This window comes from Colius striatus, chromosome 6, assembly GCF_028858725.1.
Source record: "Colius striatus isolate bColStr4 chromosome 6, bColStr4.1.hap1, whole genome shotgun sequence".
Taxonomy (NCBI): domain Eukaryota; kingdom Metazoa; phylum Chordata; class Aves; order Coliiformes; family Coliidae; genus Colius; species Colius striatus.
Genome location: NC_084764.1, coordinates 18,081,823 through 18,109,111, shown reverse-complemented (window position 1 = coordinate 18,109,111; position 27,289 = coordinate 18,081,823). Strand labels below are relative to the sequence as shown.

The following is a 27,289-nucleotide window of genomic DNA, read 5'->3' as shown; positions in this document are numbered from 1 at the left end:
TTCAAATTGATGTAAGAATTCTTTTAAGTGCCAAAATAAAGCTTTACCAATGCAATTACCCATGCAGAGTATGTAAATATATATATATATATATATTTTAATCCTAATTCATTCTATTAATGTTATTTCCATAGCACCTACATCAAAGAATGTGTCAGGATGAAGTTTTCAGTGACATGATTTCAATTGAAACCCATTTGAGCAGCAAGACCAAAATAAAATGAACAGACTATTTGCAGGCAGTATTTCATTTTATAAGTATCACTGCATTGTATGCAGTATATGAAACATTTATAAATCTTGAAGGTCAATCTGATAATGTAAATATTAATAATACATAAGGAAGTGAATATATGCAGTAATTTACAGCAATGCTTCTTCATTCTTTAATAGTCTGGAGACATAAAGACTTGCAATATTTCAGATGGATTTACCTGATTTGTGAGATACAATAAGCTCAAGAAGTTGACGTCCTTCTTCTACTACTGCTTCTTTTAAAGCACAGTGGCTATCTACATTCAACTTAAAACTCTGCAGAAAAAAAGAAAATAAAAAGGAATAGAAAGAAAAAAACATCAGTATCAGACATTGGAGAGGCAGTTATCATAAAACACACATACAAAATTACTTGCTGCTTTTTATCAAGAACCAAATCCCCATTTACCCAATAGCCAAACTAATTTGTGATACTAAAAGCTATTGATATTTTGGATCTGGGCTCAAAATGTTTCCATTAGATCAGTAAAGTGCATCTGTGTTGAAACAGCTGACAAACCTAGAAATTCATTAGGTTTTATGAAAAGTCACAACCCGTAGGCTATATCTGGAGTAACAGTGTTCTATAAAATACACTAAATTTATGCCACCACATATGAGCTCTGTTTTTTTCAGATTTCTTTGAAATGTTGGTGATAGCACTATTTATGAAACCATAAAAAATTACAGCATTGAATATATTGGCCTTATGTGCACTCATACAAATCTATTAATATTGTGTTTCTGAGTTAACTCTCATATCTGTTTTCAAAGAACAAATCAGGCTCCTTTAGATCTCTGCATTCCTAATTTGCAAAGCAAGTATTTTTAATCCTTTTTTTCCACTAATATTTTCACTAGTTTACAAAGAATCTCTGCTTTAACAGTGATTAAAATATTTTCTTTCTTTTATAAATTTATTTTTACAAATTGTATTAAAATCTAGTAATAGAGAGAAAAACTGGAAACATCATCTCCTATATGTTATGCCACTTCATACACCACTGATAACTCTGGATAAATTTGTCAATTATTTGCCAGAGCTTCTCACACATACTTGGGTGTAAGAAAGAGAAAGAAAATACAATACAGAAAAAGGTGCTTGGTGTATTTAATCACAAATCATGTGCACAAACATGCAATTCTTGCTCTCTTTGAAATGTCTACAGAATTAATGAAAACAATATTTGACCACTTGAAAGAACAGAGTTTTGCCCTTTCTTAGGAATGAGTTAACTGGCAGAGATTAAAAGTGCAAGTGCACATTCGTAGCTTCTGGTTTTCATAAGACTTTTCCATATATTAGTGAACATGCCAGTACTGAAGTAGCAACACCACAAAATACTAAAAAAATGTCATTTCTTAGGGAAGCAATCATCTCCGTTCTTTCTTAACTCTAAGTCAGGCTCATTAGTGTAGCAGAAAGTAATACTTCCAGAACCATAATAAAACTTGTTCTCTTGTAATTTTCATAGTCGGAAGAGGCATGTTGCTCAATTTCTTACAGGTCTTTCAGCCAGCAGTATATCTGACAGTGATAGAATGTTTTTGAGAATTCCCCATTTAAATAAAGAGCAATAAACAGGAATTTTGCTACCTTCAGCATTTTGTCTAGCCCAATTTTCCTTGTATGAACATCTGAATATATTGGTTTGTACCAGCTGTCGAACAACCGGGTCAGCCAAGAAAAGTTAAAAACGGAAAAAAAAAGATACCTAGTTTATGTCTGGCCCTTTCTTAAATCTGGAGTTTATGAACCCAAATCTAGAAGTTCTTTTTATTTTGTAAGAGCACGTCTGAACAAGCACTGACAATATTTAATTTACTGTTTACTTAAAACAGGCTTGTACTGAATAGTCTGTAATCATGCACTTCACAGGAAATGCACTATGCCTGTGCCTCACACAGCAAAAGAGAACCTAAAGGACCTGAGAGTAGGTTGTGTAATTTCATATAATTGAAGTTGAGTATAGATGCAGCTGGATGTGTCAGTGTCTCGAGATGATGTAGATGTGTTTGATAGGAAAATTGGAAAAGATGAGGTATTCTTTTTCATTAGGAAAAAAAAAAGAGACTTGCTGTCCTAGAAAAGATTCATTTAACATAACGCACCAGATAGTATAATACAGCTTGATTTTCAGGTGCACCTATTAACCAGTAATAATGTTAAACTGAAGAAGCAAAATATGATGAATAAAGATGGGGCCAAACTTTGGGGGTTTGACTAGCAATATTCTCCTTGTGCAAAACTCTGATTTTATGGATAAATTATGTATGGCACAAGTACCCATGAACATACATGACATTTGTAGCACAGAGGTATCAAAGGGAAGGAACCAGTCATGTAAGTATAAATAAAATCAGAAAACAAAATTGTCAGTTCACAGAATCAGAGGACCACAGAATCACAAAATGGTAGGGGTTGGAAGGGACATTTAGAGATCATCTAGACCAAGCCCATGAAAAAAACACATGAAAAAAAGCCAGCTGTTTTATATACATGTATATAAAACAGAGAGATGCAAAATTGCACAGCTAAAAGCAAAACCAAGCTGAATATTTGAAACGGAGGAGAGCCTTCAAACAGGGAAGTCCTCCCTCATTCTGGATATTTCTTGTTCCCTGCTATTTGCTTATGATAGCATTTGGAACATTGTAACTCTAACAGCGTGTGACCCAGGTATTCTGCTTCCCTCCTCCTCTGATCTTGCCTGATAATGAATGGAGCCTTTGCATCTGAAGAGAGGAATGAAGAAGAGGAATGGAGAAGTCAATTAATCAAAGCCATTTTACCAGACAGATTTGCAGCTATTGAGCTGTCCAAATATCACACATGAGCACATATACATTATGGAAAATGCATGTGCATTGGTCTGACAGCAGCTTTTTAAACAACACATTAACGTCATCCCTAGTACTACAGTGTATATAATGTAGTTTACAAGTTGCAACAAGCAAAATTTCCACAAAGTTCTCTGCACTCTTCCCAGTCATCATGCACTTACATAAAAATTTGAGCTGCTCTTATTTAACAAAAAAGGAAAAGCAAAGCAGGAATTATGCAGTGTTATTAAAGCTACAGAACTGCAAATAAACAGGGATAAAGACTCCAAAAGTGTAAGTACAAAGCCCCAGGAGTTCTATCTTCTGTTGACTGCATGGGGCAAAAGATCTGGGCCTTCACAAAATAAAGCTGTCCCTTGATTTTTATGAAACTGATTGATCTATCAGACAATAATACTGCAGAACCTCTATGGGAAAAAAAACAGCACCTCCTAATCTATACTGGGCTCTGAACACACTAAAAATAAGAGAGCAATTTTTCTAGCATACAATAATCTCTCCCTGTCAGCTTATTTGTCTGTACAATGGAGGATGAGAAAAATTCTTTGAAATATTACTTATTTTAAGCTCCCCTAAGGATTTATTTTATGGCTGAAGACACTTAGATTTAGGAAACTTCTACTGAGTGGGTATCCTACAGTTTGAACATATTGAGCTGTGATATGCAATCTTTCACTGGTTTGCAACATTTTACAAGAATTTCCTAAGAACAATTTGGTAAAACACAAACTAGATCTTGACCTATTCATATCTGCAGTAAGGACAATCAAGTATTAATTTATTTTTTTTCCAGAGGCACACAGACTCTGTATAGGCTTGTATTTTTTTAAAACCATGATGTTTCCAACTAATTTTTTTCCAGTGAATTTTTTGTCTCTGAACTAGGTATCATGTGAACTGACAATACATACATAAATATAGATCAATTTAAATGACACAGTAGTTTAAATCTATTGCTAGATTAAGATACTGTATTAAATTAAATATTTTCATTTTCTCAGTCAATCATACTATTAGCAGCTGTGGTGTCCTGGGGTACCCTGGAGACCTAATTTTCTTAAGGTTCATTTTTGATGTGTTTAAATACCTTTGAGAAAAATATCACTGCTTCTATGGCATTTGTTTTTTAGAGCAATGGTACAGACAATTAAAATTATCTAAGTGACCTATGATTTTAGAATTTTTAATAGAAAGACTAATTTATAATTTCCTAAGGATCACTTGCACTTTTTGAGAAAAGTAAAATATTACTAAAATATGGACTTCTATATTTAGATACAGTTTAATGTACATTTTGGTTGAGAGCAGTTTCATTATAACACTCACTCTAACAGATATGATTGAAATGTTAAGTTTTAAATGAAGGGAAAAGTTTCTAGTAGAAAAGAAATGGGATTCTTTGACTGAGACAATCCTGGAAGGATAACCAAACTCCCACAAATATTATCAAAAATGTTATTTTTCAGATAGGGAGACAGTTACAACAGACATAAAAGTTCTAAGAAAACGGAGCAACAAGTGTGAAACATTTATTAAATATTTGCTATATAAGAATAAATTAAAAGAAAAAGTTGCATTTTTTTTAATTACCACATTTCATTTCTTTCAGAGGAAATATGATTAAAAACAGTTCCTGAAAATTATTCTAATATTCTTAATATGCAGTTACTTTTGCAACTGTTTTCATCCTGGCACAGTTACTTCCCAATAGCTCACTATGATAAAATACCAAGATATTATGTACTGAATTCAACTTTTTGTTATGGAAAGGTAGTTCTCTGGGGTTTGGTTTGTTTGGTTTGGGTTTTTTTTTCTTTAGGAGTTCTTACCACACAGAAAGTCTCTGTTTGATCGCTGCCTGGTATTTGTGTACTGACATTAACAACCTAATAAGCCATGTAATAATTTAGTGGTATTTTCATAGTCGTGAATACTACCTACCAATGACACTTGTTAAATTAAAAAAATAACTATCATGTAAGCTGTCCTTATAGTCACAGGGAAATTGTTATATATTTAAGAGTCTATCAACATAATATTAAATACATAATTAATTGATCAATGGTAATATAAAATGGATATTTGTATGAAACTTTTACATGGGAAAAGATCCTATCTTCTATGACATAGTGCGTTTCTCACATTACATCTACAAATATATCATTAAACTGACTTTTTTACATTTGGAAAATATCTTATTTAGGAAAGTCTCACATTTTTCATCAAGGATATAAAGCCTACTGATTATTAGAAGTCATTAGGACATGTTTTCCTGGGAATTAAATGGCTCAAGTCAATGTCTCTTTCTTGTTCATATTTTCCGTCAAACCTAAGTTGTATTTCTATTTGAGTGGTATCTGCTAAACAGAACACAAGTGCTGTGGAAATGCCTTATTCATACTCAAGGCTGACTTTTACCACAATAGCAGGGATTTAACCTTTGTTTTTTAAGAACATGGTGAATCCTCCTCTAAAGCTGCAGCATTCACTAAGGGTCTTATTTTGTCCCTGAGCTAGCAAACACAATTTCCCTATAGCAATGATGGTCAAGGGGCCAGTTATCACCAGCTGCTAAGCAAATCTCTATACGGTATGACCACCACTTTCCTTAGATGAACCACACTTTATTTTCTTCTATAACCAATGGGAACTGGTACATATTTTTTAAAGATTTAATAGCTCATGGAAAGAAGATGTAGCCTTCTAGTCCCTGCAATGAGAAAGCTTTAAAAGACAATAATTTTATGTGTTTCTCTGGGGATAAGTCCTTCCACTGGCAGTTGCAGGCAGACGGAAATGGGCAAAATAGCAATAACAATGACTATGTTGATGCACAAGATCAAATTATAATCTAAAATACCTTTAACATTGACATAAAACTGATCTGGGAACCTCACTACTGAAATTCCATAATCATCATCTCACCCTGGCATTGTGTCACTGTAGATGTAGATCAGATGTAAGACAGTTTGACTGCTCAGACAATTTCCTTGTCTAAGTTTATAATTCATTTAAACCTAACATTAACTGAACCTTCTTAGTTCAAAATGCTTAGTAATGAGATAATTATAGCAACCTCAGGAATGATTGTACCTTCTGGTCACTGATATGGAGTCTCCATCTTTCACTCAATCTGAATGCACTTTTTGCCTGGGAGGATCAGGCATATTTATGAAGAGACAAACTGCTGGGAGTTTAGTGAACAGCAAACAAAATATGTTTAAAGGTGGAAACGGTGGAAGATTACAAGAAATAAACATGACTTTCTAAATGATGACAAAGAGAATGGTCCATTTTTATCTATTTATATTCCATGAATCTGAATATCAAATAGAAAGAAAACATCAGCATAATACAGTATCAGAAGGTAGAGTAGATGAGACTAGTGAAATTAAACTAAGAAAGAGAAATTTAAGATAAATACAGTGAAATGTCCTCCAAAAGTCAGATTTATTAGACTGTACAATAATCTCCTATGGAAAACAGTGAAAGTCCTGATCTCTTGAGACTTTTAAATGTAAACTGGATAAAAATGCAGGAGCAATGTAATTGCAGTAACTACAATGTAATGGGCTGACAGAGCAGTAGTCTAGGTCTTTCTCTTACAGAATTTGTGATAGGCCAGCAAACCTAAATGCACAGGGCCAGGCTTTGCCTTAGTAGTCCTACAGTCATCTATACTTTTGTACCTCACTCCTTTCTTCTCTATCACAGCTTCTGCCACTCCAGTATCAGGTAATCAACATTTTCCTCCCTTTGTTACCACTTAAACATCAATAGCCCAGTCTTCCTCACATTAAATACTTTAGGTTCTCTATTTCTCATATCTTAGGTAATTCAGCCAAGTTTTGAATGCGTGGTTTTAGATGTGGAGAAAATGGATAGTGAATCCAACTCTCCAGGAAGCCTATATTACAGATTTAGATTAGAAAGCATAAAAGCTATTTTTGCAGACATTTTGTATTTCGAACTCATGTAAATTCTTCTTCTGCCAATCCTACTCTCTTTTTTGTGTTTCACTACATAAATTTCTCTTTGCTTTTTCTGTCTAAACATTTTACATTGTAAAAAAAAAAATCATTTATATGAGGCTTCCTAAATTGAATCTCAGTTTGTTTATTATCAAGAGACAACAAGGGATGGAAGAACACAGGCAGGAAAGCATACAGGCAAAATAGCTATACAATGAAAGGACTGTTAAATTGCCATAAGTATGGTGAGCTGCACATCCAGTCCGCCATATATAATCGTCCTTGATCATTTCTTGTCTTCTTGAGATACTCAGGAAATAATCTGCAGAACTCATAGTCTTCTGACAACTTCTTCCATCAAAACGACATTTGTTTGGCTGACCTTACACATTTCTAGGTACATTTCTTCCACCTGAGGCTCAGTATGCATAAAAACTATTTCATCAAAATATGCCTACGTTGTCCAACCACATGCAGAAAAAAAAGGCAACCAAGAAAAATGCTTTCCAAACCAAAGACAAATTCATGGGGGATGGCAGTCTTGGCACATAAAGGAGAAAAACCCTATCTATCTATCTATCTATCTATCTATCTATCTATAGTTTAAATATAAATGTATAAACATAAATGTATTAACTTACAGACCAAAAAGCACTCACTGGCATTAAATAACACTACGCAATTTTAGAAAAATGCTTGAAGGATTTTAATTCTATTAAAATCGCAGGAGAATATGAGGCAGGTGTAATTGTCTTTTTATACATGTATAGATATAAGGTTTTATGCATTTTAAAGGTGAACTAAAATATCTCCTTAGCAAAATATATCTAATAAAATGAGATCCAAAATTATGAACCCAATTCATCTATGCAACTAAGAAATTCAAAAAAAACCAAAACATAGGGGATACAAAGAAAATAATTTACCAATCAAAGCCTCTACTCAGGCCTTGAATTCTCCATATGTCTGCTGAAAGCTTTAGCATTGCAAACACCAAAACACAGACAGCAATCATATTACTTCTAGTACTTAAAGCCTCTGAGAGAGATAGCACAGAACTCATGGGAGTGGACCATAGCTCTTGGCAGATAAGTTTAATATAGTTTAAATATTGCTGGAAGTGTACTTTTTTGCCCTTTGAGGTCCTGTCATTTTATTCTTTTAATGATTTCCAATCTCAGAATTTGTTTTAGAAGAAAGCTCATTTCACTTTCAAAAACAAATTACAGCCTGCATCTGATCGCATGAGCATACAATAATTTCAGCAATAGCATACATTTTAAAAGAAATAAAAATCACAATTAACAGGGTTCCAACATAAGCATTAGGCAATTTATGAATAAAACAAACATTACTAAGGTATTTCAAAAGTTGTTACGATGATAAATTAGTGGAAAGAGCATGACCAACATGTCATTCAAACAGTGGTCACTCTGCAGTTGTTATAAAGCTTCTAAGTCAGAACTCATGTGAAATACTTTTTTCACTGAAATTTCCTGAACAAGTTAGTTCAAAATATTTTATAATAGTGGTTTGATTTCATTATATTATCCTAGGCACTGAATTCCCTGCATGCAAACAATTTCTTCTGCAAGCCAGGCAAACAATGGACCCAATGGAATCCCTCACTTTCACCTCTCAAACTTATAGTACCTATGTGACAGGATACAGTACCTATGTGACAGACCAAAGAGTTTATCATTTTGAGTGGTAAGGCTTGAGAGGGGATGAACGTTTGTAACATTGCCAAGTCAAGTTACCTTGCCCTGTTCAGCTTCACTTGCACATGCAAATTAATTTAAACATTTCCCAAAGTCTGAACAATCTGGGTTTTAATGTGCTTAATGACAGCATTTGGTCTTATTTTCTTACAAAACTACATCACCTACTTAATATACACTTAGAGGAATATACCACCCTCTATAACCTTCCATGTAAAATAACACTGACTTCTAAGAATCTCATCACTCCTCCCTCCAAAAGAATAAACACTAGCTTAAAAACATCCTGGATATCATTGAAAATAAAATTCTAAATTTTTTAGACCTCAAATGTCGTGAATTAAAAAAAAACCAAACAAACAAACAAAAAACAAGAACAATGCAGTTGTTCTTGATTTATCAAGCTTGTTCATACACTGTATTTTCATACACTTAGATCAAAAGACTTCAAAATTCTCTAAAGTGATAGAGTTTAGATTTTGGACACTAGAATTTTCAGAGAGATTAATCTACTCATACTGCTCTAACTCTTTATCAACATCAATCTACAGATACTATTGTATATTTTGAGGAAAATATTGTATATTTTGGGCTAATACACATTAGCCCAAGGCATGTGTATTTAACTTTATTTTCAGTGAGAACAGGTATTTAATACTTCTTTTTCAGAAAATGAGATTTTCCAGGGAGATGAGAATGATTTTTTTTTTCAGACATAGCTGACTTGTTACAAACAGATGATCAGTTATCATGAGATATCACAGAAGCATCATTACTTCACCAACACAATTTCTTAAATGTAAAAATACACATCTATTTTCTGTATAAAAGTATTTGCTGTTTACAGCTAAGAAAGTGCTGAGCCGTGATAGGGATAGCAACATTTATAATGGTCACATGAAAATATTTTTTCATTTCTCTTTAGATAGTAAAATCCTCAAATTTTTGATATCTTAAGAATTTGTTTTTGAAATGAAGATGACATCTAATTCCTAAATAGAAGATAAATAAATGCTAGTGTGAAGCAGGTTGTACAATTCATTTTGAAATACTAGAGATACTTTTTCAATTACATTTTAAGATTGTAGCATGTAAAGTAAATATAATAACTAAAAAGATTATTATTATGGAAAAATTCTGGGATAAAAAGCACTTTAATGTGGTGCAACGCTTGTGACTAAATTGAGGTAAAAATTACAGACAGGGATTTATTAGAACAAGAAAACAAGAAATTCTGATTCACAGAATCATAGAATGGTAGGGGTTGGAAGGGACCTTTAGAGATCATCTAGTCCAACTCCCCTGCAGAAGCAGGTTCACCTAGATCAGGTTGCATAGGAACATGTCCAGGCAGGTCTTGAAGACCTCCAAGGAAGGAGACTCCACAACCCCTCTGGGCAGCCTGTGCCACTGCTCCGACATCCTCACAGCGAAATAGGGTTTTTTCTTATATTTAAATGGAACTTTTTGTGTTCCAGCTTCATCCCATTACCCCTTGTCCTGTTGCTAGCTACTATAGAAAAAAGGGATGTCCCAACCTCCTGACACCCACCCTTTAGATATTTATAAATGTTAATAAGAAACAACACTTTGTAAAGCAACAACTCCATGCAATCCTAGCCATTTGTACTTTCTACAGAACAATATTTGCTATTCTAGTTTCAACTAAATAGAACATATATTTTTGCTTGAAAAAAATACCAGCAAACATATATATATCCAAATAATCCTGGTGTGAACAATTAATTCTTTCTAAGGAGGACATCCTCCTTCATTCTTTCCATGAGTGAAAACAATTCCTCTTTGTGCTATCTAAATGGGATATATCTAGTTACAATGAGAGCAAAGTGAAACATTGAGAGCAGCCCTGAAGAGAAAGACTTAGGGGTACTAGTGGATGAAAAGCTGAACATGACTCAACAATGTGCACTCACAGCCCAGAAAGCGAACTGCATCTTGAGCTGCATCAAAAGCAACATGGCCAGAAGGTTAAGGGAGGGGATTCTGCCCCTCCACTCAGCTCTTTTGAGACCCCACCTGCAGTGCTGTCCCCACCTTTGGGGCTCTCAGCACAGGAAAGACATGGATCTGTTGAAGCAAGTCTAGAGGAAGCGCACAAAAATAATCAGTTGGCTGGAGCACCTCTTCCATGAAGACAAGCTGAGAGAGTTGCGGTTGTTCGGCCTGGAGAAAAGAAGGGTCTGAGGAGACATTACTGTGGCCTTCCAGTAACTAAAGTAGGCTTATAATTTTTTTTTTGTCAGGGCCTGTTGTGATAAGACAAGTAGAAATCGCTTCAAACTAAAACAGGGTAGATTTAAACTAGACATAAGAAAGAAATATTTTTACAATGAAGGTGGTGAAACACTGGAGCAGGTTGCCCAGAGAGGTGGTAGATGCTCCATTCCTGGAAATGTTCAAGGTCAGGTTGGATGGTGCTCAGAGGAAGCTGATCTAGTTGAAGTCCCTGCTCATTGCAGGGGGAAGTTTGGACTAGATGAACATTGAAGGACCATTCCAACCCTAATTTTTTTATGATTCTAAGATTTGCTCTCTTCCAAATTGCAAATTTAAATGTAGGTAGGTTACAGTCATGGTCTTACTCAAAAAGGCAGAAAGCAGCAGCCACTTTGAAAGAAAGTATATCATCATGGGAACCTTAGACCATTCTTTAGCTGTTTTTGAAGACAAAATGAAAAGCCTATCATTACTGTCTCCATATATATTTTTTATCTTTTACATTCCCTGTACTCAAGATTTCAGAATTTTAATCTTATGGAAATTCTGAAGAGTAAGATTGCTAGGACAAAAACACTTGACTACTAGTTCCTATTTCTAAGAAGATCTTTCCTTAATTAATTTTATCTCCACTGAAAAATACTGTTTGTCAACATCTACTAATAATGCCAGAAAGATTTTTAAAGTTTCAACAAATAAGTTTAAAAGAAGATATTCTTCATTTGTAGGTTTCCATTTAAAAGTCTTGTATTATCTAGCTCTAAGTATAGCACTATACACAGAAATGGCTTAGGCCAAAAGAATTAAGAGCATGCCACAGTAAGGTGCACAACTAGGAGTTGCACAGCAACAGGAAAACACAGTACTGTGTTAACAACAAAAAGAAAAGCTAAGACTACAGAATTAAAAGTCTCAGGCCTGAGCAAATATGTATAGTGCCTTTTGTCTATACCTTTTCTTCAGTGGTTCTTCACATTTCCTCATTTGTGTGGTGGTTTTGCCTGGGCCAGGTTTTTGGCAGTGAAGGGAGCTACAGGGGTGGGTTCTTTAAACAAAGATCTACCAGAAACTTCTCTTGTAGCTGACAGGGTTAGGGACAGTCAATTTTAAGATGGACCCTGCAGCTGACCAAGGCCTGACCAATTAGTGACTGAGGTAATGCCTCTGTGAATAACGTGTTTGAGAAGGAGAAAAAGTTACTGCGCAGTTGCTAAACTGCAGCAACAACAGGGAGGGAGAATGTGAAAACACCTCCACAGACAAGAAGTTCAGTGGAGAAGGAGGGGAAGGAGGGTGCTTAGGACCTGGAAGAAAGACTCCCTTGTGACCTGTGGTGATGACCATGGTGAGGCAGCTGTGCCCCTGCAGTTCATGGAAGACACGAGGAAGCAGAGATCCGCTCGCAACCCATGGAGGATCCCACGCCGGAGCGGGTGGATGCCTGAAGGAGGCTGTGACTCTGTGGGAAGCTCACCCTGGAGCTAGTTCCTGGCAGGACCTGGGAGTCTGGTGTGGGGAGAGAGGAGCCCACACCAGACCAGGTTTGCTGTCAAGACTTGTGATCCTGTGAGGCTGGATCAGTCTGTCCCTGAAGGACTGCTCTCCCAGTGGATGACCCATGTTGGGGCAGGGTGTGAGGAGCTGTCCCCTGGGAGGACCCATGCTGGACCAGTTCATGAGGAACTGTAGCCCTTGGGAAGGACCCACACTGGAGATGTTCTTGAGGGACTGTCTCCCATGGGGAGGGAGTGTAGCAGTGGGAAGTATGAGGAGGTCTCCCCCAGAGATGAAGCAGCGGCAAAGTCTGTGTGTAATGAACTGACTGCAACCCCCATCCCCTGCACCGCTGGGGGGTGGGAAAAGGAGTCCTGGGAAAAGAGAGGGGTGGGGGGAGATGTTTTAAGAATCAGTTTTATTTCTCATCTCCCTGCTCTTATTGTTCCTTTAATAAATCAAATCTTTTTCTCCCTAAGTTGAGTTTGTTTTGCCCATGACACTAATTGATGAGCAATCTCTCCATCCTTATTTCAACTCACACAGTTTGTTATATTTTTCTCTCTCCTGTCCAGTTTAGGAGGGGAGGTGATATTATGACTTGGTGGACATCTTGCTAAACCACCACACCAGAGTACTTACTGCGCTAAAACAAGGTCACTGATAACGAGCAGTAAAATGTCTATTTTAGCAAAGTAAAATGGTCAAGAGCAACATGAATTCTTATGAATTCTTATATGTTGAGCTGGTAAGAAAGTCTGCTTAGTTTCACAGGCACAGCAATACCATCTAGACAGATGTGTTTAGCTCATAAGCTGCCTTCAGGATACTGTTTTTGATGAGAACCAATTTGCATACCACCAAGTCTCTGTTTATAATCTGATAGTAGCTGATTTTGATCAGATTGCCAATGGGCAACAATCAGCGTAGAGAAAAGAAGAGCTACAAAAGATAGAATGACTCAGAAACCGTTTTCAGAAGTTCCTTTTTTTTTTTGTAAGGTCAATAAAGTTATCTTTTCATTAAGAAGTGACTTGAGCCTAGTCGTTCACAAAATTCAAAACCCACCTCACTGTTTTCTCTAGTAGGGATGACTGAGGCCTTTGTGGCAAAATATATTTCCTTTGAAAAACAGAGCTGTTTTATGAAAATATATTAGTGTTTTCAACATCTGCTGGCTTGGATTGCTGCCTGTAGGGGTGCCAGAAGTTCACGTGCTGCAACTTCATGTCAGCCATTCTGTATGAACAGGAAGCACACAGATCCCAAATCAGTCTCACCAATGTTGTTCAGTTGTGAAGACTCGTAAAATTGAAAGAACAATTTCAGTCACCATTCCAGAGATCTCTCAGAGCACTTTAATCGATCACCTTCTGCTCTGGTGTTATCTAACTGAAGAGTATACCAATTGCTCTTCTGCAGAAAATCGGGGAACTGAATTTCAAAATTTGCAGGAAAACTGTCCTCTAAGTTGAAGACTGTCTATTTTGGTACACATTCCTGATGTAGATTACCTTACATTTTGTAGAAAAAAATTATACCCTTGACAAAACCATGTGTTTACTCATCATGGCAAAATCTATGGAGTTTAAGATGTAACTGTGATTTAAGAATGGAATTTCTATTTGTCCTGCAATTAATAATTATAATTGTGATATATTTGGGTAATAAGGCTGTGCACACACAGTGCACTTAATTGTGAATTCCCTGAGTAGCCCAGGAACTACCCAGCACAGAGGCAATAATAGGCTAATTAGAAACAATGGACCAACTTGAGAAGCTGCCTTCTACCTTCACAACAAGGACCTGTCCGGGTAGGATGTTCAGAGCATTACAGAGACCACAGAATCATAGAATCATTTTGGTTGGAAAAGACCTTTAAGATCATTAGTTCCAACCACTAACCTCCCAGTGCCAAGCCTATCACTAAACCATGTCCCTCACCACCTCATCTATGCATCTTTTAAATATCTCCAGGGACGGTGACTCCAGCACAACCCTAGGCAGCCTCTTCCATTGTTCAACAACCCTCTCAGCAAAAAATTTCTTCCTAATGTCCAATCTGAACTTCCTCCGGTACAACTTAAGCCCATTTCCTCTTGTCCTATCATTCATTATATGAAAGAGACAGATTCCCACCTCACTTTAACATCCCTACAGGTAGTTGCAGAGAGTGATTATGTCTCGTCTCTGCCTCCTCTTCCCCAGACTAAACAGCCAGTACAGCTGGTTGTCCAGAAATAAGAAATAGAGAAATACAGTTCTCTCAGCCGCTCCTTCCAGATTCTTCACCAGCTTTGTTGCCCATCTTTGGACACATTCCAGTACCTCAATGTGGTGGTTTAGCCTGATGTCCACCCAGTCATAAAATCACTGCCCCTCCGGGGATGTGGGTTGCGATCAGTTCATTACAGATGGCCTTTGCTGCTGCTTCTTCTCAGAAGGAGGCCTCCTCACACTTCCCACTGCTACACTGTGGGGTCCCTCCCCACGGGAGACAGTCCCTCACAAACTTCTCAATATGGGTCCTTCCCATGGGCTGCAGATCCTCATGAACTGCTCCAGTATGGGTCCTTCCCACAAGGAAGGACCCATACTGCCCTAGTGTGGGACCTCCACCGGGAGCAGTCCTTCAGGGACAGACTGCTCCAGCCTGGGTCCCTCACTGAGTCACGAGTCCTGACAGCAAACCTGCTCCAGTGTGGGCATCTCCCCCACGAACTCCCAGGTCCTGGCAGGAACTTGCTCTAGGATGAATTTCTTAGAGAGTCACAACCTTCTTCATGTCGCTCTGGCACGGGGTCCTCCACGGGCTGTGAGTGGATCTCTGCTTCCCAGTGGTCCTCCATGGACTGCAGGGGGACAACCTGCTTCACCATGGTCCTCACCACATATCACAAGGGAGCATTTTCAGTGTCTAAGCACCCTCCTCCCCCTCCTTCTCCACTGACCTTGGTGTCTGTGGAGTTGTTTTCACGTTCTCCCTCCCTGTTGCTGCTGCAGTTTTGCAACTGCGCAACAACTTCTCCTTCTCAAATATGTTATTCACAGAGGCATTACCTCCATCACTCATTGGCCAGGCCTGCGTCAGGTGCAGGGTCCAGCTTAAAATTGACTGGCCCTAACCCTGTCAGCTACAGGGGAAGCTTCCGACAACTCTTTTTGTTTAAAGAAGCCACCCCTGTAGCCCCCCTGCTACCAAAAAACCTGGCCCAGGCAAAACCACTACACTCAATATCTTCCTTGTAGTCCAAAAGAGGGGTCCAAAAGAGAACACAGTACTTGAGGTGAGGCCTCATCAGTGCTGAGTACAGGGGGATAATCACCTCTCTGGTCCTGCTGGTCACACTATTTCTAATACAAGCCGGGATGCTTGTTGGCCTTCTTGGCCACCTGGGCACACTGCTGGCTCATATTCGGCTGTTGATCAACACCCCCAGGTCCTTTTCCGTCAGCTCTCTAGCCACACAACCCCGAGCCTGTAGTGTTGCAGGAGGTTGTTTTGGCCAAAGTGCAGGGCTTGGCACTTGGTCTTGTTGAACTTTATACCTGTCCAGGTTCCTCTGAAGAGCCTTCCTGACTTCAAGCACATTACCACTCCCATCCAACTTAGCGTTTGGCCCATTCTGTTTAATATCTTTAGTTTTACCCTCAGTAAGTGTGCAGATGACACTGAGTGCTGGGGAACACCACCAGTGTCCAGCCACCAACTGGATTTATCTCCATTCCCCCACCACTCTGGGTTTTCCACTCAACTCAGAGTAGGCCCATCCAAGTCATGGGCAGTTTCTCCAGAAAGATGCTGTGGGAGACTGTGTTGAAAGCCTTACTAAAGTCCAGGAAGACCATATCCACACCCTTTCCCTCATCCATTAAGCGTGTCATCTTGTCATAGGAGATCAAATTGGTCAAACAGGACCTGCCTTACATAAAGCCACATTGGCTGGGCCCAGACTCTTGGTTATCCTGTATGTGCCTCAGAATGACACTCATGATAACCTGTTCCATAATATTCCCTGGCACCAAGGTCATGCCGAGAGGCCTGTGGTTCCTAGGATCTTCCTTCCTGCCCTTCTTGTAGATGGGAGTCACATCTGCCATCCTCCAGTCTGCTGGGACCTCCTCGGTAAGCCAGGGCTACTCATAGATGATGGAGAGTGTCTCACCAAGCAATTCCAGCAGCTCCCTCAGCACTCTCAGGTGGATCCTATCCAACCCCACAGATCTGTGTGACTCGAGGTAGAGCAGCAGGTTGCACACCTGCCTGCAGGCAGCTCTTGCTGGGCCAGGAGTAATAGACAGACACTATTCATCTGCTTCAAAGTGCTGATTAACAACCTGGGTGGACAATCTTGTCAGATCAGGTGTAAGTATTAACTGGAACAATAGTTTGAGGAGCTCTACCAATTTAAGTTGAAGATGTCAAGCAAAGATATTTGTAATGAAGACTTGCATTGCCATCTGTTCGAGAGATTTGACTCCCAAGGTGATTATTATCTTATGCAAAGATTCTAGTAAACTGACGTAGGTTTCTTGTGTTGGATTTTATTAACACGTTCTCTTTGTCTGTATCGTGCCATTTCTCAAAGTGTCAAAGATGTAGAAAAGTGAGGCTGAGCATGAAGAGACTTTAAAATTCAATCTTTTATCAACAATTTATATTAGGACCCTAAGAATTCTACATACAGAGAAATTTGGAGGATGCTTACTTACCTTGTCCTTGTCTCCTCTGTAAGACTTCTCCCAACCAATAGTGAGAAAAGGAGTAAGTACATTTTTTTTTCCTGCTCCCATATTTTCTTATCTTAGATTTTGACAGCAGAGATTTAATTCATGAATGTAAAATATCGCCTCTTTATGGCACTAATTTTGTTATTGCAACAAACATATTTCCAAGAAAACAATATCACAGGTGGTGAAATTGATAATTTGTGCCAAAGGCTAAGGTCTTGTCTCTACTAATAAAAATTAGAAACTAATCTGCACCGAGTTTACACTCCTCCTACAACCTGAAAATCTGTACCGCTGAGGAATCATAGTCTTGAGGTTTGCTAGCGTAGAAGCAACATATAGAAAAGAACCAACACATATTCCTTTTTTTCCACATTAGTTTACGACAAGTGTCTGTACTATGAACCCATAACTCTGGAACCTTATGAAGTACTAAGCCCCATTTACTTCAGCAAATCTTAGGTGAGTTTGACAGCATGTATAATCTGTTAAAAGAAGAAAATGAGCAGAATATGTACCCTCACAAAGACCCTGATCATCATTGCCTTACAATTCTCAACCAAGGGAAACTTAGCATTGAGCTGCATTCAAGTTCATACACTCCTTCTTAAATACAGCTTAGGATTTCTGACAGACAAAAGCCACTGAAAAGCTGACAATCTAATTAATGTAAGTAACTATCTTCCCCACTATAAAAATGCTCTATATTTTAATATTTCAATTCTGGTGTGTAGAAATGAACAGGATAGCATGTTTCCTGAAATCCTAAACAAAAACTCACGGTTACATTTTTTCAGGTTATGTAAGGATTTTTTTCACTATGGCTATATATACCATAAAAATATTTATATCATCAAATTCAAACTGAACTGTTCTTTGGGCATTTTACTTCTTCACAGAAATAAAGAAAAACCCCACCTCATTACATAACATATGTAGATTTTCTTACCACAAAGACATGCAGATAAATGGAGTACAGTTGGAAGCCTAAGTCTTTACAGGGAAAAGTAAAGTTGTACGGGTGCCCACATACTCATTTATTCTGACTACTTCTAGCAATGAAGGAGTTGCCTCTGGGCTATTATTCCACATTCCAGTCTGACAGATGATTTGGCCTCACAGAACCACAAGGCAAAGTTGGAAGTTGTATTTGACTGCAAAACAGCTGCTGTGCTCTTCCCCATGGAAGAAGGGGAAAAAAACCCTCTCACAGAGAATCAGCCTGATGATTGCCCTGTTCCTGGAATATGCTTCCCTTTATCCAGTGAGGAGTGAAAATTGCAATTCTACTCATAAAAACTCATCTCTTCAAAACTTTCATGTTGCAGAGGAAGAGGAAAATGAAGTGACCAATGCCTTTCCTGAAGTCTGACCTCACAACATGCTCTGTCTTCAGAGCACCTGTAAACATAATGGGAATCAGGTACAGAGTTTGTACAGTATAAGGCAAAAATCCAGACTCTGCCACAAAACCCAAAATCTGCAACAAAAAGCAAAAATGCAGCATCTTTGCACTGCATTTGATGGACTACCACAAAGCAGACAATCTGGTGGATGCCCATAGGCACTACTACAACAGAAATGATTAACAACAAAAGACACAAAAGACTTTTTCTGTATACCTGAAATTCTGAAGAGAGTTCTCAATTCAGTTCTAATTGTATATGCGGTTAATATATACTTAATTAATTTAATAACGGTCACTCCAGTATTACGGTAGGGATTAGGATGACATTTTTTTCCTGTAATGCATCACATGACTTCCTGATACTGTCAAATAATTTTTCACCATCAGATTATCCAAGACTAGAAATGAGACTGAGCTTTAGGGGTTGATGCTCTGATGTCAGTTCAGATAATGCACTGTTTTATCTAGCTGGGGTGTCTAGCTCATTGGCTCAGAACAATGCTATGACCAGGTTTTCTTCCAATTCATACTGGGAAAAACCTAAGATTTTGGCCAAGGGAGAGAGAATTTCTTAGCTTAATTTTCCATTCTGTTTTCTTCTTTTCACCACGTATTTTACCTACTAAGATACCTATCCACTGAACAGCACACAATGATCTTTATTCTCTAACTACAGTGTAAACTTTTGCTACCAAGAACTTCATATCTGGTTTAATTAAGGTTTTTGTTTTGCCTCCTCATAACTAGAAAAATGTTTTTGGACAAATCTGGTGAAAAGTCTCGTAATGTTTACCAAATATTTCTCAATCTATAACTCTAGCCTGTAATACACTCAGAAGATTATTCATCCAAGTGTTTTCTGCTTCTACCCAATGTTTTAGTTTTTTGCACAAAGTTAGTGACAATTGTATTAATTACACAACAGAAGCATCAAGTAAAATGATTGAAATAATAATTTTAAATACTTTATTGAAATTATTCTGTACTATGTTAAAACTGTAGGAGAGAGAATAGTAACAAAAATCCTGGAATTATCAACAGAAATAGCACTATCCTTTCTCCTTTTCCTATTGCCATTTTCTTCCCATTTTGGAGACAATTTCTGAATAAATTTTTAGAAAGCTACCAGTGCTTATTTCAAATTCAGAAAATCATTTTTGGTGTATCCATTAAAATAAACTGCAAAGCCACAAATCTTAGATTAAAATATGGATGCATACTAATAAATTTAAAAATAAAAATCAAATAAAAAGCACAGCAGAACTCTTAAATTACTGACAGCAATCATAGCATGATCTTGTCCTACCAAGTGTGTCTCCAGGTACAGCTTAAGGCTGGCTGTTTCTGCTTTAGGAGGAGTCCAGTTCTCTGTTGTTTCCATGGCTTCATTTAACCAGTGAATGAATTCATCAAGCTTGCTTACAAACCCCTTACCGGAAAAGAAAAAAGAAAGAACAAGAAAAGCATATTTGTCAGTAAAACAGCAATCTGAAAAATGTATGCTCAATTGTATTTTTTATGCCAAGAGAGTACTGTACAGTAAAAGTCTGTCTTTTAACAAGCATGCAAAGGAAAAAGAAAACCAATTAACAAGTGGACTCCTAGTAAATAATGAGTATTAACATTGTTTCTGGGGGGTAATTTAAGGTGACATTTTGGGATACGACAATGTGACATCCACATGACTGTGGTGAAATGGAGAAAATAGCAAAGTTTTAGGAGATATGAGGAGGTATATAAAAAGGTGCATATAGGTTAGAATTAAAATTGAGCTGAAGACCTTGCACTGGAAAGACTGGGTATAGCATAAGAACTGTTGGTTGAAAAAAGTGCTGAACAAAGAAAGCTGCATTGACAAAGTACACATCAGCAGACCAAGGGAAGAAACTACTTGTCAGGACTTGGGTCTTGCAATTCCTGTTTTGGTTCATAAGATGATACTCAGAGAGAAGAAATCAAACAGTAGATGAGGTAGACTATATATCACTTAATATAAATATTGCTGATTGCATATGAGCCACACAGATGGTGCTCCTGAAAAGACTGGAGCGCCTGATTCTCAGGAGCACCATTTATTTCAAGATTAGTACCAATTATATTGTCTGATTAAAAATAGTGCCCCTGAATTTACATGATTGGATGATACTATAGGCACATACTGAGTACAGGTAATTTTACCAAAGTCTTATCCAACCGAAAGCAAAAAAGTAAATGGAATAAACTGACCATGATCTTCATAAGTACCTTGAAATTAGCTCTGAAGAGGAATGTCCATCTATTACAAGCTTTGTAAGACTAGATTAAGTTAGGTCTAATACTGGTAATGTTATTAGTTATTAACTATGAATTCCACAGCATGGTGAGAATTTTAATTTCCATCTGGATAACAACTCAGTATACACAGTCAGTAACTCCCTCTCACCACTTTATTTATAGAATTATTTTTGTAAATATTAGTACATTCAGATAGCTAAAAGCAAACTAAGCATAAAACTTTTAAAGACTCCCAAGTGACTCAGGAGCTCAAATCCCCTTCTCCAATGTGGCACATGAAATTGGAATTCTAAACATGACAGAAAGAGATGTTGGAGTAGGTAACACAAAGAAGTGCAATGGTAATATCCCAGGTGAAGCTGAGCCATGCTTCCCTGAAAATTCATGGTAGCAGAGTCATTTTGCCCAACACTGTGCCAAGAATTTGGGTCTAATAAACAACTCCTGGTGTCCAGCTGAAGAGGCAGTGCTTCTGTACTGAAGCTAGCCTCTGGCAGGATGCTCCAGTGCATACTGCAGGCATGACAGCACTCACTAATTATTGCTATTATATTTTATGCAAGTCCCTACAACTCCTCAGGATGAGAAGAATGCTATTGCCATCTCTATTCGGGGAATTCACTGTATCTCAAAGCATAATAAAGAAAAAACTGCTATTCTGGAGGATTCGCTGTAGGCTGGTTATCAGGGAAAGAAGACAGGAAAAACAAGCCAGTGGATATGATGACTGAGATGATATGCCTTCACTGTGGGGCAAGTAATGAAGGTACCTACATCTCCTCTCTCACAAAGCAAGCTATACTACAAGGGCTATGTTCCTCACATTAAGCCATTAGATAGAGAGAGGGGCAAGATTTCTCCTCGCTACACTGCTTGCTCTCTTCCAGCTCACAGTGGAGCGAGCATAAGAGATGCCAGACTGGCAGAGTGAGAGACGTGAGCTGACGGGGAGACGAGCAGGAGGAGGAAAGTCCTTCTAGTCCCTCCAATAAATCTCTGCCTGCATTTTAGCAATGTGCTGTCCTTGAGACACAAGGTGATATGGTAAGCACAAAAAAATGAGGAAAAGCTCTCTCTTGTATATGCATCATGTATTTTACAGACAGACACTTATAACATCAGCCTGCAGTACTCAATGTCTGTATGCTTTCAAAAGGGTACTCAAAAACATGGCAGGCTTGCACAGGTATAAAGAGCAGCTACTAGCAACCGAGTTACTTCTGCCCTCTCACAAAACATGTCCGTGTTTTAATGTCTGCTACTGCCCTGACACTGCGCAGCCCAGAACGTGTTCCCTCACGGCAGGGATGAGGTGGGCTGTAGGCCCAGCCAGTCCCAGTTGGGTGCCAGGACTGCCGGGGGGATAGTTTGGGGCCCTAGAAAAAGAAAATAGTCTCCCACAGAAGTTATCTGAAGGGGAAAAAAAAAAAAAAAAAAAAAAAAAAGAGATAAGGCTGCAAGGACCAGTGCCACCTGGCACGGTAGGCAGCTGGGGACACGGTGCCTGAGGGGAGCCCCACGGCAGAGGAGACCACCAGCTCCAGCCAGCCTTGGTGGGTTTTCTTCTGCCAGCCAGCACAAATCACAACAAGTCCATTATTTTTCAAATGACAGGAATAAAATTTTATTGAAACCATTGAAAAGCGCAGATCTGTAAACGGCCGAAAATAGCGGAGAAACGGGAGAGAAGGGTCGGAGAGAGGCGGCCGAGAAGCGGGGAGACAGGTACCGGGCAACAGGAGGGAAGTGCTCGGCACGGCCCAGCGGCGGGAGGGAAGCGCCGAGCAGGGCCGGGCGACAGGGAAGGGAAAGGAGGGAAGACCCGAGCAGGGCCAGGCGGTGGGGACGGGAGGGGAGGGAAAAGTTGGGCAGGGCCGAGCGGGCGGCGCGGGGCCGTCGGAGGAGGGAGCACCACCAGCCCGCCTGCGCGCCTTGCCTGAGCCCACAGCGCCCCCTGCCGGCACCGCGCCGCCCCGCCGCGGAGCGCCCGGCCGCTGCCCGTGAGGTGCGCGGCAGCCTCACAGCTCGGCGAGGGGGCGGGCGGGCACGTCGCCATGGGCCGACACACGGCGCTTGGAGCAGCCGTTGGGGAGGTTGAGGCCGGGACGTCCCTCAGACTACGCACAGCGTAGCAGGATTGCAGGCGGCGTGTTTTAAGCCTTTAGAAGGCGCGCAAAATAGAAAACTGGCTTGATTTGTGCCTAAGATTAAATTGCAGCAATGCAGTTCCTGCTTCATTCGTCACGACTTAATGATCAAAGCAATGCCCTGTTTGTGTGTTGTGGGTTTTTTTATATAGCAGTGCCCATTATTTCATCCCTTTCGTTTTAATAGCCTGACGGCAGCGAGCAAGAAAGGAACCACCTTTAATCATCCAGCCACCAGCTCCGTGACTCACCCCTGCCTGCGAGGCAGCTCCGACTGGAAATTGAAACTTATGCAAATCTAATCCACTGCAGCGGCTCTGGAGTTACCGACGAGACTACGGTTCGCTCTTGATGCTGAACACTCCCTTCTCGCCTTTGCCTTTTTGTCAGCTACCGACAGGCTTTGAGATCCTGGCCCGTTCTTGCCATCAACTATAGCCCAGATCTGGCACAAATAGTTGTGCTCTCCTGGCCCGGCTGGCCCAGACGGTTAAAAGCAGGAGCTGCCTGCTGTCGTGTACTTAGAGCAAGCATCTGTGGTTATCAGTGGTCCATGTAGCCCTGTCACAACTATAAATGCAGGTCCTTAAGCTCCTTAAATTTCAGAAGGAAAGTCCAAAATCCCTGGCTGAAGGGACACTGCCCCTCCACAGATCGACCAAGACAGAGACATTTCTGTGTAATCAGGATGTTCTAGTTATTTACAACAGAATGCAATTAATGATGTACAAGTACTCAGGAACACAAACTGCATACAATACTTGCGTTTCTCATCATCTAGGATATTTCCCAGTGTGTACATTTTAAATAAAAGCTCTAAAAAATAATAGTGGAAAAACCACATTTTCTTAAACTACAGAAAATCTGTTGTGACACTATGAGAGTGTATGAAACAATGCTTTGAAAAAAAAATTACAACATAAATTATATCAAAACAAAGGATGAGCCTTAATATTGAATCCTAAATTCAAATCTAGGAGTTCTCAGTGAAAGAAATAGGATAACACATTTTAATCAATATAGGATTTTTTTCTTCTTTTTTTCTTACAAGATGTTCATGAAACCCCTTTACATCCTTTCTAGGCATGTCTTACCTTTCTGCTTTTTCTGTTTGAATATGTGTTTTTCTTTCTCTAGGTTTTTTTTTTCTTCAGCATTCTTAAGGTGGGAAAAAATATAATCAGGTATAAAATTCAATGGAGCTATCCTGATTTATACAAGTTAAGGGTCTTTTCTACACAGTATCACACTTGTAATGAAAATACTATAAAATCTACCCAAATCTAGCTTTGGTAATGGGAAATTAAACTATTGTAATTTCCATCAAAACTTCTTGGAAGCACCAATATAGCCTAGTTTCTGCATTTTGACCAGCTGGTTCAAATGTAATACTGCAAATGCTGCAATTGTAATACTTTTGTACTTTGCTAGCAAGCTAGATGTTACTAAAAAATCTCAAGTCCCTACATGACACAGCATAAAGCTATTCTTGTTCTATGGTGCTTAGTACAGAAATAATCATTTCAGGATTGTTATTGGATGATTTGTAGCAACTTCTATAGTGAAATTTGCAAATAATGATTAATTTCTTCCCATATCCTACACAGAAATTTTTTAAATATTCACCTTTAAAATGTTCAGCTTTCTCTTTTGTTTCTTAACAATTCTATAGATTTTTCCAGGAGACAGAAAGTTATAATCACATGTCCCCGAACAAAGCTAGAGCAAAAATGGCTTCATTTGAAATTTGGCATGTACAAAGTTATATTTTTACGGTCTAATTCTATTTGCTCTGGGTGGATAAGAATGAAAAAGACAATTGTGAGTATTGGGGGGGGGGGGGAAGCTGTAACTCAGTTGGTCTGCTTTGGTGTCTTATAGAATGAAAATATACTTAATTCACTTGTTCTATAGAATTATGAAATTAATTAACTGAAGAATTAAAAATAAATTTGGTGGGATATAACTAAATATCCTGAGACTTACTAATTAATGATCAGAACACTCACATTTTTAGGGTCATAAAACCTGAGAATTTACTTACCGAGTCACCTAAAAAGTGAGGGGATGGATCAGCTGAGAGGCCATAGGCAGGCATCGATATTGGGCTGAGGAAGGGTGCGGTGTACCTGAAGTGTACCTCCTGCCCTTGTTCTGTTAAATATAAGGGCACACAAAAGATGCAGATACCCCTAGCTGCTGTACAGGGCTGCAGGGCTCCATACACCCAGCTACAGCTGGTCAAAGCCTCTTGGGTTAGACAGCCTGGTTGTGTCTGGCATGTGGGATAATAGAGTGGGAGAGCAGCTGTTCATGATGTGCTGCCAGTACAAGAAACCCTGGAGCATGGCAGTGAGGTCTACAGTGGTGGTCAGATGAACAAGTCACACATGCAATTCATTACATTTAATGGGGCAAGTGTGTGTCAGAAAAATTAAATACTTGAAATAAACACAGGAACAGACAGTCTTTGGCATCCCACACAGTTTGTGCCTGACTCCATTCCTTTTTGCTATTTTGCTGAGTCCTGTTTGCATATTCCTTCCTCCCTACTCACAATGACTGTTCAGCACACCTCACTGCTTACTACCGGCTACTGCCTCCAGCACAGCCTGGGAGTTCCTTGTTCACTGTGTCTTTCCAGCTTCCACAATCCCCTTCTACAACTTCCTACTGAACTTCACAAGCTCACCCCATCTCTGGCAAAGGACTAATCTCCTTTAGAAATAGTTATCCATTAACTTACCAGTTTGCAGCAGCAGACCCAAGGCCATTGCTTACTGCCATCACATGAGTCAATCAAAGAAGTTTTGCTACCCACTGACCTACATCTTTCCCTGGTTTTGGTGGCAACTATAAAAATAGTGATAACAACATAAGTGCTTATGATACTGTAGAGAGACTCCAGTCCCTGATGGTATCTGTACATCTTCTTAGCTTGTCAGGGGCATTGCTCAGACCTATTCTCATCAGATTGCAATTTTCTCAGCAGCACACAACTAAGACCTCCCAGAAAAGCTTTTACTGTCACAGTCATGAAAAAAAAATGCATGACTATCAAGTGAGTCACATAAAATTATGCACAAATGCCTCTCAACTAAGCTAGCACCACTTCTTGCACTAGAACTTTTAAAGTTTCCTAACATAATTTCAGTGGTTTACTTTTACATTACAAGCTCTCTCTCTTTTTCTTTTTTTTTTTTTTTTTTTTGTCAGATAGGACAGTAAACAGTTCCAGTGTTCAATAATTTTAGCACTTCAAATGATCCCATTTAGACTTTGAAGTTCAGCTTTCATTAATTGAATAGAATGGGAAAGAAGGAAGTTTCTATCTCAGCTGCAGTTATCAGTTTACAAATCCAGTTTCTGTTTATAGAGAATATAAATTATGTAATATTTCGTATTTAGAATGGAAACAGATTAATGTCCAGTGATGTAATTTTGAGCTTTAGTCTCAGAAATAGCATATTTATGATTAAAAAAAAAAAAAAGTGAAAATATGGAATTTTTACTAGGTTAAAAATACAACTTATTTTATTTTGGTACAATAAAAGCAGCAGTATCTTGGATGTTTGCAGTATATTTTTGATGTGACGTTCCTTTAGATAGGGAATTTGGATATGTGCACTTAAGGAAGCTAGCCTTAAAATTGTCAAAATTATGCCATAAAAACAGTGGATACAACTGCATCCAGTTAACACCATTATGAAAATTTTAATGGTGCTCATTCTAAACCAAATTTGGGGGTTGCTTTTCATGGAAAAGTATTCCCAGATTCATGGTGCCTATATGGCATAGGCAGCAAAATTATTTCAAGTACCTCTGATCTGTAATTTTAAACTGTGCAGTGTAAACACCACTCAATTTATTAGTCTAACATTTTCCTCTAACATGTACTCTGGCTTATACTTAAGGCACTTCTGGTCCTTGCATTTGCCTTTTTGATGATCTAAGATTAAAATAAGAACAAAAGAGATGCACCAAATTCAAACACAGTAAAATCATCTACCATGGTAGTTATGAGTTACAATGGAAAGTCTACCGTATTCCACAAACCTCAGTGTGGAAGCAATAGACATCAATGCTTGTTAAATCACTACCCTAGACCTTTTTTTTCTCTCTGCCTTCCCTTTTATTACACAAAGGGAGTTCTCTTCTTAAAAGAATTGGTTATGAGGCTGTGTACTTAAAAATGAATGTCCAATT

The 27,289-nt window shown here is 38.6% G+C and overlaps 1 protein-coding gene across 6 annotated transcripts in view; it reads right to left on the bottom strand.

The window, feature by feature from the left end:
- AKAP6 (A-kinase anchoring protein 6) overlaps nt 1–27,289 on the bottom strand; it is a 237,037-nt gene that overhangs the window by 146,778 nt on the left and 62,970 nt on the right. For 5 of the 6 annotated variants that reach the window (XM_061997543.1, XM_061997541.1, XM_061997547.1 and 2 more), the window contains exons 5-6: nt 19,969–20,091; nt 435–531 (exon numbers count right to left, since the gene is read on the bottom strand). In XM_061997543.1, the coding sequence (XP_061853527.1) occupies nt 435–531; nt 19,969–20,091 (220 nt within the window). The remainder of the gene's footprint in view (nt 1–434; nt 532–19,968; nt 20,092–27,289) is intronic. The other variant, XM_061997546.1, reaches the window with a different exon arrangement.